The 18,866-nt window shown below is 45.6% G+C and overlaps 1 protein-coding gene across 1 annotated transcript in view; it reads right to left on the minus strand.

The window, feature by feature from the left end:
• Positions 1-18,866, minus strand: part of LOC139229194 (NACHT and WD repeat domain-containing protein 2) — a 368,765-nt gene that overhangs the window by 183,131 nt on the left and 166,768 nt on the right. The window contains exon 4 of the mRNA XM_070860849.1: positions 7,342-7,545. Within this exon, the coding sequence (XP_070716950.1) occupies positions 7,342-7,545 (204 nt within the window). The remainder of the gene's footprint in view (positions 1-7,341; positions 7,546-18,866) is intronic.

Consider the following 18,866-nt stretch of genomic DNA (forward strand, 5'->3'; position numbering starts at 1 on the left):
TCTGGAAATAACAAAAGTACAGATGAGGGTTTCAGTAGCAAATGAGCTGAGGCAGGGATGAAGTCAGAGCGATACTATGGAGGTGGAAATAGGCAGTCTTAGTTAAGCATGCATATGCGATCGGAAGCTTGTTTCAGGGTCAAATATGACATCAGGGTTGTTAACAGATGATTCAGCCTCAGGAAGATGCTAGGGAGAGGGATGGAGTCGTGGCTAGGGACCAAAGACATTTTCCAACATTCCATTGACTCTGGATCAGTTCCTATGGAGAGGAGGGTAGCCAATGTAACCCCACTTTTTAAAAAAGGAGGGAGAGAGAAAACAGGGAATTACAGACCGGTCAGCCTGACATCGGTAGTGGGTAAAATGATGGAATCAATTATTAAGGATGTCATAGCAGTGCATTTGGAAAGAGGTAATATGATAGGTCCAAGTCAGCATGGATTTGTGAAAGGGAAATCATGCTTGACAAATCTTCTGGAATTTTTTGAGGATGTTTCCAGTAGAGTGGACAAGGGAGAACCAGTTGATGTGGTATATTTGGACTTTCAGAAGGCTTTCGGCAAGGTCCCACACAAGAGATTAATGTGCAAAGTTAAAGCACATGGGATTGGGGGTAGTGTGCTGAAATGGATTGAGAACTGGTTGTTAGACAGGAAGCAAAGAGTAGGAGTAAATGGGGACTTTTCAGAATGGCAGGCAGTGACTAGTGGGGTACCGCAAGGTTCTGTGCTGGGGCCCCAGCTGTTTACACTGTACATTAATGATTTAGACGAGGGGATTAAATGTAGTATCTCCAATTTTGCGGATGACACTAAGTTGGGTGGCAGTGTGAGCTGCGAGGAGGATGCTATGAGGCTGCAGAGCGACTTGGATAGGTTAAGTGAGTGGGCAAATGCATGGCAGATGAAGTATAATGTGGATAAATGTGAGGTTATCCACTTTGGTGGTAAAAACAGAGAGACAGACTATTATCTGAATGGTGACAGATTAGGAAAAGGGGAGGTGCAAAGAGACCTGGGTGTCATGGTACATCAGTCATTGAAGGTTGGCATGCAGGTACAGCAGGCGGTTAGGAAAGCAAATGGCATGTTGGCCTTCATAGCGAGGGGATTTGAGTACAGGGGCAGGCAGGTGTTGCTACAATTGTACAGGGCCTTGGTGAGGCCACACCTGGAGTATTGTATACAGTTTTGGTCTCCTAACCTGAGGAAGAACATTCTTGCTATTGAGGGAGTGCAGCGAAGGTTCACCAGACTGATTCCCGGGATGGCGGGACTGACCTATCAAGAAAGACTGGATCAACTGGGCTTGTATTCACTGGAGTTCAGAAGAATGAGAGGGGACCTCATAGAAACGTTTAAAATTCTGACGGGGTTAGACAGGTTAGATGCAGGAAGAATGTTCCCAATGTTGGGGAAGTCCAGAACCAGGGGACACAGTCTAAGGATAAGGGGGAAGCCATTTAGGACCGAGATGAGGAGGAATTTCTTCACCCAGAGAGTGGTGAACCTGTGGAATTCTCTACCACAGAAAGTTGTTGAGGCCAATTCACTAAATATATTCAAAAAGGAGTTAGATGAAGTCCTTACTACTAGGGGAATCAAGGGGTATGGTGAGAAAGCAGGAATGGGGTACTGAAGTTGCATGTTCAGGCATGAACTCATTGAATGGTGGTGCAGGCTAGAAGGGCCGAATGGCCTACTCCTGCACCTATTTTCTATGTTTCTATGTTTCTATGTTTTTCCAATATTTAGTTGGAGAAAATTTCTGCCCTTCCAGTACTGGATGTCGGACAAGAAATCTGACAATTTAGAGATAGTGGTGGGGTCGAAAGAAATGGTGGTGAGGTAGAGCTGGGTGTCGTCAACGTACATGTGGAGACACAAGACTCCCAAAGCAAGTGCTCTACTCGGAACTCCTACATTGCAAGCAAGCCCCAGGTGGGCAGAGAAAACGTTTCAAGGACACACTCAAAGCCTCCTTGATAGAATGTAACATACCCACCGACACCTGGGAATCCCTGGCCAAAGACCGCTCTAAGTGGAGGAAGAGCATCGGGAGGGTATTGAACACCTCGAGTCTCGTCGCCGAGAGCATGCAGAAAACAAGCGCAGGCAGCGCAAGGAACGTGCGGCAAACCAGACTCCCCACCCACCCTTTCCTTCAACGACTGCCTGTCCAACCTGTGACAGAGACTGTAATTCCCATATTGGACTGTTCAGTCACCTGAGAACTCACTTTTAGAATGGAAGCAAGTCTTCCTCGATTTCGAGGGACTGCCTATAATGATGATTATGTGGAGACTGATGCTATGTGATGATGTCACCGAGGTGCAGCATGTAGATGAAAAATAGGAGAGGGCCAAGGATAGATCCTTGGGGTCACCAGAGGTAACGATTTGGGAGCGGGCAGAGAAGCCATTGCAGGTGATTCTCCTGCTATGATTAGATAGGTAAAAATGGAACCAGGCGAGTGCAGTCCCACCCAGCTAAACAACGGAGGAAAGGCATTGGAGGAGGATGGAGTGGGCAACCGTGTCAAAAGCTGTTGACAGGCTGAGAAAGATGAGTAGGGATAGTTTACCTTTGTCACAGTCATGTAGGATGTAATTTAATAAGAGCTGTTTCAGTACTGTGGCAGGGGCAGAAACCCGATTGGAAGGATTCAAACATGGAGTTCCGGGAAAGATGGGCATGGATTTGGAAGGCGACAACATGTTCATAGACTTTAGAGAGGAAAGGGAGGTTGGAGATGGGGCGGGTACTTTGCAAATACAGAGGGGTCAAGGGTTGGTTTTGTGAGGAGAGGGATGGTGGCAGCAGATTTGAGAGAGAGGGAGACATTACCTGAGGAGAAAGAACCGTTAACAATGTCAGCTAACATGGGAGCCAGAAAAAGAAGTGAGATGGTCAGCAGTTTAGTGGGAATAGGGTCAAGGGAGCAGGAACATAAGAACATAAGATTTAGGAACAGGAGTAGGCCATCTAGCCCCTCGAGCCTGCTACGCCATTCAAAAAGATCATGGCCGATCTGGCCGTGGACTCAGCTCCACTTACCCGCCCGCTCCCCGTAACCCTTAATTCCCTTATTGGTTAAAAATCTATCTATCTGTGATTTGAATACATTCAATGAGCTAGCCTCAACTGCTTCCTTGGGCAGAGAATTCTACAGATTCACAACCCTCTGGGAGAAGAAATTCCTTCTCAACTCGGGTTTAAATTGGCTCCCCCGTATTTTGAGGTTGTGCCCCCTAGTTCTAGTCTCCCCGACCAGTGGAAACAACCTCTCTGCCTCTATCTTGTCTATCCCTTTTATTATTTTAAATGTTTCTATAAGATCACCCCTCATCCTTCTGGACTCCAACGAGTAAAGACCCAGTCTACTCAATCTATCATCATAAGGTAACCCCCTCATCTCCGGAATCAGCCTCGTGAATCGTCTCTGTACCCCCTCCAAAGCTAGTATATCCTTCCTTAAGTAAGGTAACCAAAACTGCACGCAGTATTCCAGGCGCGGCCTCATACCCTATACAGTTGCAGAAGGACCTCCCTGCTTTTGTACTCCATCCCTCTCGCAATGAAGGCCAACATTCCATTCACCTTCCTGATTACCTGCTGCACCTGCAAACTAACTTTTTGGGATTCATGCACAAGGATGCAACAAATTTTTAAGCCGGTTCACGGACTCCCAGGCCGCCTGCAATTTCTGCGGTCTGGAGGAGTCCGTGTTCCATGTTTTTATTGAGTGCACGAGGTTGCAGCCCCTGTTCCATTATTTGAAGGGGCTGCTCCTGAAATTCTGGCTGCACTTCAGTCCCACTCTCCTGATCTTTGGGCACCCTGTGCGGAGGGGAGCGGGTAGGTCCGAAGGCCTCCTCGTAGGACTGCTCCTGGGCACGGCCAAGGGTGCCATCAGTCGGTCCAGGCAGCGGGCGGTCGAGGGGGTCGTTCAACCTGACTGCCTGCCTCTCTTCCGCTCTTACATCCGGTCCAGAGTGTCCTTGGAGATGGAGCACGCGGTGTCCACCGGTACGCTCGCGGCCTTCCGCGAGAGGTGGGCACCGGAGGGACTGGAGTGCATCATCACGCCCGGCAACCAAATTTTAATTTGATTTTACATTTTTAAGTTTAATTTGTTTTAATTGCCGGTGCTTTTAGTGTCCCCCTTCCCTTTTATAGGGGGCACTGGGGAAAATTGTGATTTTAGTGCCCAAAAAAAAAAAAACCAAAAAAAGAAAAACACAAAAAAAAAAAGGAGGGAAAAAAAAAAAAGGGCCTTGTAAATGTCTGGAGTGTCACCCAGGTCGGGTGGCACCATTTAATGTTTTATGTTTTCGCAGGTAAACTCAAAAGAGTTTCATGCACAAGGACCCCCAGGTCCCTCTGCACCGCAGCATGTTGTAATTTCTCCCCATTCAAATAATATTCCCTTTTACTATTTTTTTTCCCCGAGGTGGATGACCTCACATTTTCCGACATTGTATTCCATCTGCCAAACCTTAGCCCATTCGCTTAACCTATCTAAATCTCTTTGCAACCTCTCTATGTCCTCTACACAACCCGCTTTCCCACTAATCTTTGTGTCATCTGCAAATTTTGTAACACTACACTCTGTCCCCTCTTCCAGGTCATCTATGTATATTGTAAACAGTTGTGGTCCCAGCACCGATCCCTGTGGCACATCACTAACCATCGATTTCCAACCCAAAAAGGACCCATTTATCCCGACTCTCTGCTTTCTGTTCGCCAGCCAATTCTCTATCCATGCTTATACATTTCCTCTGACTCCGCATACCCTTATCTTCTGCAGTAACCTTTTGTGTGGCACCTTTTCGAATGCCTTTTGAAAATCTAAATACACCACATCCATTGGTACACCTCTATCCACCATGCTCATTATATCCTCAAAGAATTCCAGTAAATTAGTTAAACATGATTTCCCCTTCGTGAATCCATGTTGCGTCTGCTTGATTGCACTATTCCTATCTAGATGTCCCGCTATTTCTTCCTTAATGATAGCTTCAAGCATTTTCCCCACTACAGATGTTAAACTAACCAGCCTATAGTTACCTGCCTTTTGTCTGCCCCCTTTTTTTAACAGAAGCATTACATTAGCTGCTTTCCAATCCGCTGGTACCTTCCCAGAGTCCAGAGAATTTTGGTAGATTATAACGAATGCATCTGCGATAACTTCTGCCATCTCTTTTAATACCCTGGGATGCATTTCATCAGGACCAGGGGACTTGTCTGCCTTGAGTCCCATTAGCCTGTCCAGCACTACCCCCCTAGTGATAGTGATTGTCTCAAGATCCTCCTTTCCCACATTCCTGTGACCAGCAATTTTTGGCATGGTTTTTGTGTCTTCCACTGAGAAGACCGAAGCAAAATAATTGTTTAACGTCTCAGCCATTTCCACATTTCCCATTATTAAATCCCCCTTCTCATCTTCTAAGGGACCAACATTTACTTTAGTCACTCTTTTCCGTTTTATATATCTGTAAAAGCTTTTACTATCCTTTTTTATGTGTTGCGCAAGTTTACCTTCGTAATCTATCTTTCCTTTATTTATTGCTTTCTTAGTCATTCTTTGCTGTCGTTGAAAATTTTCCCACTCTTCTATTTTCCCACTAACCTTGGCCACCTTATACGCATTGGTTTTTAATTTGATACTCTCCTTTCTTTCCTTGGTTATCTACGGCTGGTTATCCCTTCTCTTACCGCCCTTCTTTTTCACTGGAATATATTTTTGTTGAGCACTATGAAAGAGCTCCTTAAAAGTCCTCCACTGTTCCTCAATTGTGCCACCATTTAGTCTGTGTTTCCAGTCTACTTTAGCCAACTCTGCCCTCATCCCAATGTAGTTCCCTTTATTTAAGCATAGTACGCTTGTTTGAGACACTACTTCCTCACCCTCAATCTGTATTACACTCATTCCGAGAGGATCTTTTACTAGGAGATCATTTATTATTCCTGTCTCATTACACAGGACCAGATCTAAGATAGCTTGCTCCCTTGTAGGTTCTGTAACATACTGTTCTAAGAAACAATCCTGTTTGCATTCTATGAATTCCTCCTCCAGGCTACCCCGTGCGATTTGATTTAACCAATCGATATGTAGGTTAAAATCCCCCATGATTACTGCCGTTCCTTTTTCACATGCCTCCATTATTCCCTTGATTATTGCCCTCCCCACTGTGAAGTTATTATTTGGGGGCCTATAAACTACACCCACCAGTGACTTTTTCCCCTTACTATCTCTAATCTCCACCCACAATGATTCAACATTTTGTTCATTGGAGGAAGTGAGTCTCATGGACAAGATGAGCTAGGAGAAGTCATGAGGGGAGATCAGAGAGTAACTGGAGAAAGATATGTTCAGATCTAGGGCAGGGGGGAACCTCAGAGGAACTTTGGCCCGGTGGGCTAGGAGAAGGAAGCGAAGTAGCAGAGGCAGCTGATCGGATGGTCTCAATCTTAGAGACAATGAAGTCCATGAGCTGCTCGCACCTGTTTTGGAGGTGAGGGTGAAGGAGACTGGGACAGGGGTTTAAGGAGATGGTTTGCAGTAGAGAAAAGAAGCTGGAGTTATCTTTGTATTCCAGGATGATCCTGCAATAGTGAGCAGTTTTGGCAGACAATAGCAGGATCCGAGAGTGCTTTATGTTCCAGACAGATCTGGCAGTGAATGGCTAAACCAGTTGCCCGCTATATCCATTCAAGTTTGTGTCCCTTGGACTTAAGGGAGCGAAGATGAGGGCCGTACCAAGGGAAACGTCCAGAGAGAGTAATGGTTTTAATCGGTACCATGGCATCAAAGATGCTGGTAAAGGTGTGGTTGAGTAGAGCAGTAGCTACAAAAATGTCATGGTGATTAGAGGGCCAAAAGTTAGACAGTTGGGATTTTGTAAGCGAGTTGGGAGAGAATTTTTTCCAGGGGCGACGCAGAAGGAAGTAGGGTTTGGGGGAGGGGTTGCGGGGGGTATGCGGGTGGAGAGCGATACAAGGAAGTGGTCAGAGATGCCCATATCTGTGATTGACCTCACCGTGGGCCGGGTGTCATGAGCCAGGTACCTCACAATGTGTCAGCTGCAGTGTGGGAGGTGGGCCAGCTCTCTGAAAATCGAGTGCTGTATGTCAGCAGAATTTTTGAATATATATTCCCATTGCAATACAGTCTAAACAATATCATGCATTGAGGACTATGATAATTAAAAAAAAAATGACAAAAGTACTTTAAAAAAGATATTAAAAAATTTCAAAAATATTCACAGGGAATTGACGAAGTCGGAGAGAAATAAACCAATATACTGAAAACATTTGGAATTCTTTAGAACTTTACCACATTCTGGTAATTCTTCAGCATTTCAGACTTTGGTTTGAGGTAGTATGTTGGCGGAACTGAGTTTTCATCTCTACAGTACCACTCCTCCAAGATCTTTGTGTCCAACTGCACTTCCACAGCAGCATCCAGAATCATTTCAAATTCAGAAGTCTCAACCTCCCCGGGTAAGCGAATAGTGCCATATTTTTCACCAAACAGTCCCTGTGAAACAACAAAGAGGACAGCATGTTATTGTTGTTGCAGCTAGACTACCAGAGCTGAACAAAAGTCAAGACTTATCTCATTACCCTCTCTTTGCGATCTTGGTGCATTCGCTATAATGCACGTGTTGCGTATGGAGAAAGAGTCAGACTGAACACTGTGAGCTCAAAGTAAAGTGTGACCTTAGTCTTTTATTGCAGGTCTCCAGAGTGCCTCTCCAAACTGTGAGGCCTCCTTAAATACCTGTGCTCCCAAGGGATTATGGGATCCCTTGGGACTCCAGGGGATGAGCCCTCTGGTGGCTGTACAGAGTAAATACAAGTCCACACATATAACAACACTCCCCCCGCCCCCCCACCCCGCAAAAGTCAATAGTGTAACTATTTACAATGTGAGTCGATCTGGGGCCCTTCTTGCCCTGGTTGATCATCTCAGTATGAAAGCTGGTGTTGTTGAATCATTTGTTGGACCTTCGCTGGGCTGTTGTGCAGCTGGCCTTGCTGGGCTGCCTGGTGTGTTGGGCCCTGCAGGGCTGCTGTGGATGATGGATTCTGCTTCATGGTCAACTGTGGTGTCGGTTGCCACTGGTGTGTATGTTGGGGGATCAAAAAAGGTAGGGTCCAAGGTAGGTTGCTCAGGATAGTCTGTGAATCTGAGTTTGATTTGGTCCAAGTGTTTCCAGTGAATGAGTCCATTTGAAAGTTTGACCCAAAACACCCTGCTCCCCTCTTTGTCCACGACAGTGCCGGGAAGCCACTTGGGACCTTGTCCATAATTTAAATTCAAATACAGGATCATTGATCTCAATCTCGCGTGACACATTTGCGCTATCATGGTATGCACTTTGTTGAAGCCGCCTGCTCTCTACCTGTTCATGTAGATCGAGGTGAACTAACGAGAGCCTTGTCTTAAGTGTTCTTTTCATGAGCAGTTCAGCAGGTGGGATCCCAGTGAGTGAGTGGAGTCTCGTGCGGTAGCTAAGCAGAACACGGGATAGGCGAGTCTGCAGTGAGCCTTCAGTTACCCTCTTCCAGCTTTGCTTGATGGTTTGCACTTCTCTCTCTGTTTGACCATTGGATGCTGGTTTAAATGGGGCAGATGTGACATGTTTGATCCCATGACGGGTCATGAATTCTTTGAACTCAGCACTGGTAAAACATGGCCCGTTTCGCTTACCAGGACATCGGTTAAGCCGTGAGTGGCAAACATGGCTTTCAGTAGTGGCAACGGACATGCTAGCCGACATTATCTCACATTCAATCCACTTGGAGTACACGTCTACAACAAGGAACATTTTGCCCAAGAACAAGCCTGTACCCTAGACCACGGTTTGGAGGGCCAAGACCATAAACTTAGCAGCGCCTCCCTGAGTACATTGCTTAACTGCGAGCATGTATTACATCTGTGAACGCAGGACTCTAAGTCCGCATCGATACCGGGCCACCACACGTGGGATCTGGCTAGCAATTTAATCATTACGATGCCTGGGTGGGTACTGTGGAGGTCATTGATGAAGGTGTCTCTGCCCTTCTTGGGGACCATTACTCGATTGCCCCACAGAAGGCAGTCTGCCTGAATAGACATTTCATCTTTGCACCACTGGAACGGCTTTATCTCTTCCTGCATTTCCACTGGGACACTGGGCCACTCCCGTGAAGCACACAGCTTTTGACTAGAGATAATAAGCGGTCCTGGCTTGTCCAGATTTTGATCTGCTGGGCAATGACGGGTGATTGCTCACTCTCAAATGCTTCCATAATCATGGCTAGATCTGCAGGCTGCGCCATTTCCACTCCCGTGGCGGGCAATGGCAGCCTACTGAGAGCATCGGCGCAGTTTTCTGTGCCTGGCCTGTGGCGGATGGCATAGTTGTATGTGGACAACATGAGCGCCCATCTCTGGATGCGGGCCGATGTGAAGCTATTTATCCCTTTACTCTCAGGAAACAGGGATATAAATGGCTTATGGTCAGTTTCCAATTCGAATTTTAGCCCAAACAGGTATTGATGCATTTTCTTTACCCCACAGACACATGCTAACCTTCTTTTTCAATCATGCTGTAGGCTCTCTCAGCCTTAGACAGACTCCTGGATGCATAAGCAACCGGTTGCAGTTTCCCAAAATCATTAGCTTGTTGCAATACACACCCGACGCCATATGACGACGCATCACATGCTAGTACCACACGCTGACATGGATCATACAACACAAGCAATTTGTTTGAGCATAACAATTTTCTCGCTTTTACAAAGGCATTTTCTTGGCTTTTGCCCCAAACCCATTCGCCCCCTTTTCGTAGTAAGACATGTAGTAGTTCCAGCAGTGTGCTGAGACCCGGTATGACATTACCAAAGTAGTTCAAGAGTCCCAGAAACAACCGCAGCTCCGTCACATTCTGTGGCCTCGGTGTGTTCGCGATTGCTTCCGTCTTCACGTTGGTGGGCCTGATGCCGTCCGCAGCAATCCTCCTTCCCAAGAACTCCATTTCAGGCACCAGGAAAACGCATTTCGAGCATTCTAACCTGAGCCTCACGCGGTTGAGTCGACTAAGAACCTCCTTCAGGTTCTGCAGGTGCTCGATTGTATTCCAACCTGTGACCAAGATGTCGTCCTGAAAGACCACGGTGTGCGGGACCGACTTCAGTAAACTTTCCATGTTTCTCTGGAATATTGCCGCCGCTGATCGGATTCCAAACGGGCATCTATTATAAACAAAAAGACCCTTGTGTGTGTTGATGCAGGTGAGGGCCTTCGGTGATTCCTCCAGTTCCTGCGTCATGTAGCCTGAAGTCAGATCCAGCTTCGTGAACATCTTTTCTCCCGCCAGCGTTGCAAAGAGGTCGTCGGCCTTTGGTAGTGGGTATTGGTCCTGCAGGGAGAAACTATTGATGGTTACTTTGTAATCGCCACAGATTCTGACGGTGCCGTCTCCCTTGAGGATTCGGACAAGAGGACTGGCCCACTCGCTGAACTCGATCGGTAAAATTATGCCCTCTCTTTGCAGCCGGTCTAGCTCGATCTCTCCCCTTTCTCTCATCATGTACGGTACTGCTCTTGCATTTTGATGGATAGGTCATGCCCCCGGAATTAGGTGGATCTCCACTTTTGCTCCTTGTAATTTCCCAATGCCTGGTTCGAACAGCGAAGGAAATTTGGTTAGGACTTGGGCACACGAAGTGTCGTCAGCGGACGATAGCGATTGGCGTCGTCCCAGTTCCAGCGTATCTTTCCCAGCCAGCTCCTACCAAGCAGCGTGTGACCCGGTACAACCCAGAGTGGTAGCTTGTGCACTGCTCCATCGTAGGAGACCTTTATGGTAGCACTGCCGATTACAGGAATCAGTTATTTCATGTAAGTTCTTAGTTTCGTGTGAACTGGAGTTAAGACTGGCCTTGAGACCTTGTTGCACCACAACCTTTCGAAAGTCTTTTTGCCCATAATGGACTGGCTCACGCCCATGTCCAGCTCCATTGACACCAGGAGTCCATTTAGTTCAACATTCAGCATTATCGGGGGACAATTCGTGGTGAATGTGTGCACCCCATATACCCTGCCTCCTCTATCTGAGGCTCTGGTTTGTCGTGATCCTCCGTGGATCTGTCCTCCTCTGCAACATGGTGGTTTGCAGATTTAACAGGCTTAGTAGTTCGCCTGCACACTCGTTGGAGGTGTCCCATTGTTCCACAGCCCTTGCAAGCGTACCCTTTGAATCGGCATGAATGGAAACGATGATCACCCCCGCAGCGCCAACAAGGTGTTAATGGCCTTGCATTCATCACCCTTGATGGTAGACTCAGTCATCTGCTGATGTGCAGCTACAGGTATGTGTGACCTGCCCTGTACATTACCATTCGAAAACAACATTGCTTTGTTCACTGTACTTGTAGCAGCACTTTTGTGCTGAGAGATTTGCTTAGTATTGTCACTGGCGGCAATGAATGCCTGGACTATCGCCGTGGCTTTACTCAAGGTTGGGGTCTCGACAATCAAAAGTTTGCGAAGTATGGTTTCGTGGCCAATGCCAAGTACGAAAAAGTCTGCGCATGTGCTCCAAAATGTCCTTCAAATTCGCAATGTCCTGCAAGGCGTCTTATAGCTCGGCCACATAACTCGCCTTCAGACCTTTTGCAGGTGTAGAACCGATACCTCGCCATCAGAACGCTTTCCTTCGGGTTCAAATGCTGTCGGGTCAGTGTGTACAAATCATCGTACGATTTCTCCGTAGGTTTCGCTGGAGTGAGCAGATTCTTCATGAGGCCATAGGTTGGTGTCCCACAGACGGTGAGGAGGTTCGCCCTTCGTTTGGCAGCGCTCTCTTCCCCATCTAGCTCATTGGCCACGAAGTATTGGTCGAGTCGCTCCACAAATGTTTCCCAATCATCTCCCTCTGAAAATTTCTCCAGAATGCCCACTGTTCTCTGCATCTTTGGGTTCGCTATCTGTATCTCATCACCAGTTGTTGTGTATGGAGAAAGAGTCAGACTGAACACTGTGAGCTCAAAGTGAAGTGTGACCGTAGTCTTTTATTGCAGGCCTCCAGAATGCCTCTCCAACCTGTGAAGCCCCCTTAAATACCTTGGGATGAGGATGGCGAGGATGAGCCCTCTGGTGGCTGTACAGAGTAAATACAAGTCCACATATATAACAACACGGTCAGGTCATTACAATAAATATTCATCACTCTTGGTGCACTGTTCACGACACCACCGGGTCAGGGGAAAATTACTTTGTGGTAGCAGTTCCTAATAGTTGTCCTGTAACTGAGGGCAAAAATTAACTGAATCATTCTATCACAGTGCTTTGGTGTTGCTGCAGAGCAGTATGGTTCCTTTTGGAGGTAAGGGATACTCTTCAATATGGAAAGCACTATGAATGGAGGCGACAGAGTGCGTGAATGTTACCTCACTTGTGGCCTGAACACGGGAGCAGGTTAAGAAAGATATTTGCTGGGTTACACAAGGTTGCCAAGGTAAATGGGCTAATGTGCCTTAATTTTACAATGTATATTTACAATGCATACTAACTGCATGAGAGGACGAGACCGGGGAATTAGTAATGGGGAACATGGAGATGGCAGAAACTCTGAACAAATATTTTGTATCAGTCTTTACGGTAGAGGACACTAACAATATTTCAACAGTGGATAGTCAAGGGGCTATGGGGGGAGAAACACAATCACAATCAGTAAGGAGGTGGTACTCAGTAAGATAATGGGACTAAAGGCAGATAAATCCGTGGACCCGATGGCTTACATCCTAGGATTTTAAGAGAAGTAGCGGCAGGGATTGTGGATGCTTTGGTTGTAATTTACCAAAATTCCCTGGATTCTGGGGAGGTCCAAGCAGATTGGAAAACTGCAAATGTAACACCTCTATTTAAAAAAGGAGGCAGACAAAAAGCAAGAAACTATAGGCCAGTTAGCCTAACATCTGTGGTTGGGAAGATGTTGGAGTCCATTATTAAAGCAGTGGTAGGAGGACATTTGGAAAAGCAAAATTCGGTCAGGCAGAGTCAGCATGGATTTATGAAGGGAAACCATGTTTGACAAATTTGCTGGAATTCTTTGAGAATGTAACGAACAGGGTGGATAAAGGGGACCAGTGGATGTGATGTATTTGGACTTTCAGAAGGCATTTGAAAAGGTGCCACATAAAAGGTTACTGCACAAGATAAAAGTTCACGGGGTTGGGGGTAATATATTAGCATGGATCGAGGATTGGCTAACTAATAGAAAACAGAGAATAGGGATAAATTGTTCATTCTCGGGTTGGCAATCTGTAACCAGTGGGGTGCCGCAGGGATCAGTGCTGGGACGCCAACTATTTACAATCTATATTAATGACTTGGAGGAAGGGGCTGAGTGTAATGTAACCAAGTTTGTTGATGATACAAAGATGGGAGGAAAAGCAATGTGTGAGGAGAACACAAAAAATCTGCAAAAGGACATAGACAGGCTAAGTGAGTGGGCAAAAATTTGGCAGATGGCTTATAATGTTGGAAAGTGTCATGCACTTTGGCAGAAAAAATCAAAGAGCAAGTTATTATTTAAATGGAGAAAGATTGCAAAGTGCTGCAATATAGCGGGACCTGGGGGTACTTGTGAATGAAACACAAAAGGATAGTATGCATGTACTGCAAGTGATCAGGAAGGCCAATGGAATCTTGGCCTTTATTGCGAAGGGGATGGAATATAAAAGCAGGGTAGGCTTGCTACAGCTATATAAGGTATTAGTGAGGCCACACCTGGAATACTGCGTGCAGTTTTGGTTTCCATATTTACAAAAGGATATACTTGCTTTGGAGGCAGTTCAGAGAAGGTTCACTAGGTTGATTCCAGAGATGAGGGGTTTGATTTATGAGGAAAGGTTGAGTAGGTTCCTCTACCCATTGGAATTCAGAAGAATGAGAGGTGATCTTATTGAAATGTGTAAGATTATGAGGGGGCTTGACAAGGTGGATGCAGAGAGGATGTTTACACTGATGGGGGAGTCTAGAACTAGGGGACATAATCTTAGAATAAGGGGCCGCCCAGTTAAAACTGAGATGAGGAGAAATTTCTTCTCTCAGAGGGTTGTAGATCTGTGGAATTCACTGCCTCAGAGAACTGTGGAAGCTGGGACATTGAATAAATTAACAGAAATGGACAGTTTATTAAATGATAAGGGAATAAGGGGTTATGGAGAGCGGGCAGGGAAGTGGGCCTGAATCCATGATCGGATCAGCCATGATCGTATTGAATGGTGGAGCAGGCTCGAGGGACCATATGGCATACTCCTGCTCCTATTTCTTATGTTCTTATGCATTTCACTCTAAACGGTGCAAACTCACCCTTTTCACTTTGCCAACTGTTCATTTTTCTCGATACAGGCATGCTCATGTTGTTCCAGGATACTGTTTAGTATTGTCACATCAATGTGCTGACCCTGTGGCCCATTAAATACAGCAAACAACAAACACCAAGTATGCTGAAAACATATGGTATGTGAATGTTGCATGTCCTCACACAAAAGTGGATGGTGCTCTTGGCTCTTGGGTGGCTCATAACGTGTTCTCATTCATCTTTCCAACATATGTCCCTTTTCTGTTTGCTTTCAGGAAAACACCGCACATAAGAGGCAGTATATGCAGATGGGGGAATGGGAGGGGAGGCACTAAAGCTGCAATCCGTGACTCATAAGTGAGTTCTGGCCAGGGAGGACATAGAATGGGAGGGGCGAAATGAAGTTGCTGGCCTCCACCAGAGTCATAGTTAGAATCCTTTGTTTTTGATTCCTTGTTCTTCTTATTATCTCAATCATTCAGACCCTAACACACAGACAGGCATTGCAGCACTGCAGCCTAACACACATGCCTGGCCATGAAGCTATGTTTCAAAATGTGTCTTAGTGCTAGGATTATTAAATATGTTGTTCTTCTACTCCTTTTGATTCCCCTAGGAGGAGATAAGAGACTCAATGCCCAGCCCATCAAGCAGCTCACAGCACCCTACAGTGACAAGCACCATTACAGATATATCCACGCCAGTTAGTGTATTGCAGCATGGAAGATTTGGGGAGAATGAGTGAAGAAGAGCAAGTGCAATTTAAATTGCAGGAAATGCAACCTGCTGGCTAGACGGCCAACTCGAGAATGCCTTTGAGGGATAAGTGGCAGTCGTTTTGGGAACACCAAGATCCCACAAACACCAATCAGATAAATGACCATGTAATCGTTTTTCTTTTAAAAAGATGTTGGTTAAGGAATAAATGTTATCCTGGACACTGGGAGAACTCTACTGCAATTAAGGCCATAAAAAACATTGGCCTTGCATCTAGAGATATTCCGCTGGATTCACCCTGCCGGCGCACAACAAACCCCATCCACCCAGCCCAGAGCTGTTCACCTGTCCCACAAAGGAGCGATGGGGTTATTTGGGGGGTAGGATTGGGATGCCAGTGGCCTGCAAGGCCACTTCAGTGGTACCTTCCCTGATCCAACCTTGCAAGGAAGAGTTCCTTATGGCTGTTCCCCCAAGAACCATTGGAGCCAATGAGAAAGGAGTTTGCGGCTCCAAAGGGAACCATCCTTCCACTTCAGATTTGATGGGACAACTAGCCAGTTTCAGTGTTGTATCATTTAATTCTATGCAAGATCAGCATTCAGTGGGTTGTTTTTTCATTCAACGACGGCACAGGATGCACTCTTACCAATGCTTAGGCTGAGTTAACACACTAGTCAACTGTGGCTCAGTGGGTAGCACTCCGCCTCCAAGTCAGAAGGTTGTGGGTTCAAGTCCCACTCCAGGGACTTGAGCACAATAAATCTAGGCCGACACTCCAGTGCAGTACTGAGGGAGCGCTACACTATTGTCGGTGCTCTCCTTCAGATAAGATGTTAAACTGAGGCCTTGTCTGCTCTCTCAAGTGGATGTAAAAGATCCCATGGCACTATTTTGAAGAAGAGCAGGGGAGTTATCCCTGGTGTCTTGACCAATATTTATCCCTCAATTAACATAAAACCGATTATCTGGTCATTATCGCATTGCTTGTGCACAAATTGGCTGCCATTACAACAGTGACTACACTCCAAATGTACTCCATTGACTGTAAAACACTTTGAGTCGTCCGGTGGTCATGAATGTAATAGAGAGCTCCACCTAGTGGACTACTGATGTAATGCATCTACTGATGTATAACAATAAAAGGGTCATGTAGCAAAGTCACATGATGACAGTTTTAGAACAGAAGAAATAGGAACAGGAGTAGGCCATATGGCCCCTAGAGCCTGCTCCACCATTCAATAAGATCATGGCTGATCTGATCATGGACTCAACTCCACATCCCCGCCTGCTCCCCATAACCTCTTATCCCCTTATTGTTCAAGAAACTGTCTTTTTCTGCCTTAAATGTATTCAATGTCCCAGCTTCCACAGCTCTCTGAGGCAGCAATTACACAGATTTACAACCCTCTGAGAGAAGAAATTCCTCCTCATCTCTGTTTTAAATGGACGGCCCCTTATTCTAAGATCATGCCCTCTTGTTCTCGTCTTCCCCATCAGTGGAAACATCCGCTCTGTATCCACCTTGTCAAGCCCCCTAATAATCTTATACATTTCGATAAGATCACCTCTCATTCTTCTGAATTCCAATGAGTAGACGCTCAATGTACTCAACCTTTCCTCATAAGTCAACCCCCTCCTCCCCAGAATCAACCTAGTGAACCTTCTCTGAACTGCCTCCACAGCAAGCATATCCGTTCGTAAATATGGAAGCCAAAACTGCATGCAGTATTCCAAGTGTGGCCTCACCAATACGTTGTATAGCTGTAGCAAGACTTCCCTGCTTTTATACTCCATCACCTTTGCAATAAAGGCCAAGATACCATTGGCCTTCCTGATCACTTGCTGTACTTGCATACTATCCTTTTGTGTTTCGTGCACAAGTACCCCCAGGTCCCACTGTACTGCAGCACTTTGCAATCTTTCTCCATTTAATTAATAACTTGCTCTTTGATTTTTTTCTGCCAAAGTGCATGACCTCACACTTTCCAACATTATACTCCATCTGCCAAATTTTTGCCCACTCACTTAGCCTGTCTATGTCCTTTTGCAGAGTTTTTGTGTCCTCCTCACAAATTGCTTTTCCTCCCATCTTTATATCATCAGCAAACTTGGCTACCTTACACTTAGTCCCTTCTTCCAAGTCGTTCATATAGATTATAAATAGTTGGGGTCCCAGCACTGATCCCTGTGGCACTCCACTAGTTACTGGTTACCAACCAGAGAATGAACGATTTATCCTGACTCTTTGTTCTCTGTTAGTTAGCCAATCCTCTATCCATGCTAATATATTACCCCCAACCCCATGAAATGTTATCTTATGCAGTAACCTTTTATGTGGCACCTTGTCAAATGCTTCTGGAAGTCCAAATACACCACATCCACTGGTTCCCCTTTATCCACCCTGTTCGTTACATCCTCAAAGAACTCCAGCAAATTTGTCAAACATGACTTCCTCTTCATAAATCCATGCTGACTCTGCCTGACAGAATTTTGCTTATCCAAATGTCCTGCTACTGCTTCTTTAATAATGGACTCCAACATTTTCCCAACCACAGATGTTAGGCTAACTGGTCTATAGGTTCCTCCTTTTTGTCTGCCTCCTTTTTTAAAAAGGGGTGTTACAGTTGCAGTTTTTCAATCTGCTGGGACCTCCCCAGAATCCAGTGAATTTTGGTAAATTACAACCAATGCATCCACAATCCCTGCCACTACTTCTCTTAAGACCCTGGGATGCAAGCCATCAGGTCCAGGGGATTTATCAGCCTTTAGTCCCTTTATCTTACTGAGTACCACCTCCTTAATGATTGTGATTATTCCTCCCCCCCATAACCCCTTGACTATCCACTGTTGGAATATTGTTAGTGACCTCTATCGTAAAGACTGATACAAAATATTTGTTCAGAGTTTCTGCCATCTCCATGTTCCCCATTACTAGTTCCCCAATCTCATCCTCTAAGGGATCAACATTTACTTTAGCCACTCTTTTCCTTTTTATATACCTATAGAAACTCTTGCTATTAAGAGCCATCTTATGTGTGTGTGCTTTTTAGTGAAGTCCGAAGACTATATCACATTGATGACGAGGGTAGGATTTTTGGGTTCCCTAGTTGAAATTTTCTTGGTGGATGTTCCTGCCAACCAATAGAGAGACCTTGAGAGGATCTTTGTTTTGCAGAACAGCTAACAAATCCAAGGTAGATTACAAGCACATTTGGCTGAACTGTCGACATTGCCAAAGTCCAGATGGCCACGCCTATGAGAATAATTGGGCGCTTGGGTGAGTTCCATCATGACAGAGACTTTCGGAGTGTATATGGAGCGGCTAGAAATGTTTTTCACTGCAAGTAGTATCATCGAAGTCCCCGATGAAGAAAACAATAACTGGGTGGTTTTAGAAAGGAAATGGGTTTATGTAACCCTGAAAGATTTGCTTGTTCCCATCAAGGCAAGGGATACACCACTGATGGAGATTCAGCACTACAGTCCTGAGCTCCTGGAAATTGCTGAAAGTTATCATTTTGTAACATCAGTTGAATGATGAGAGTATCAGTGATTAAATTGTAGCTTTAAAGTTTCAAAAAAGCTATCCAGTCATTTTGGAAACTTTCAGGATCGAGCTCTGTGTGTCCATTTTGCCTGTGGGATGAAAAATGAAGCAATCAGAAGGAAGTTGTTGACAACCCCTAACTTGACTTTTGATTTAGCTTGTCAGACACCTATGTCGATGGATATGGCTGACCAAAACTACCAAGAATTTTGCACTATTTCCAGTCATCAGACA

This window comes from Pristiophorus japonicus, chromosome 2 (genome assembly GCF_044704955.1).
Source record: "Pristiophorus japonicus isolate sPriJap1 chromosome 2, sPriJap1.hap1, whole genome shotgun sequence".
In the NCBI taxonomy this organism is placed as follows: domain Eukaryota; kingdom Metazoa; phylum Chordata; class Chondrichthyes; family Pristiophoridae; genus Pristiophorus; species Pristiophorus japonicus.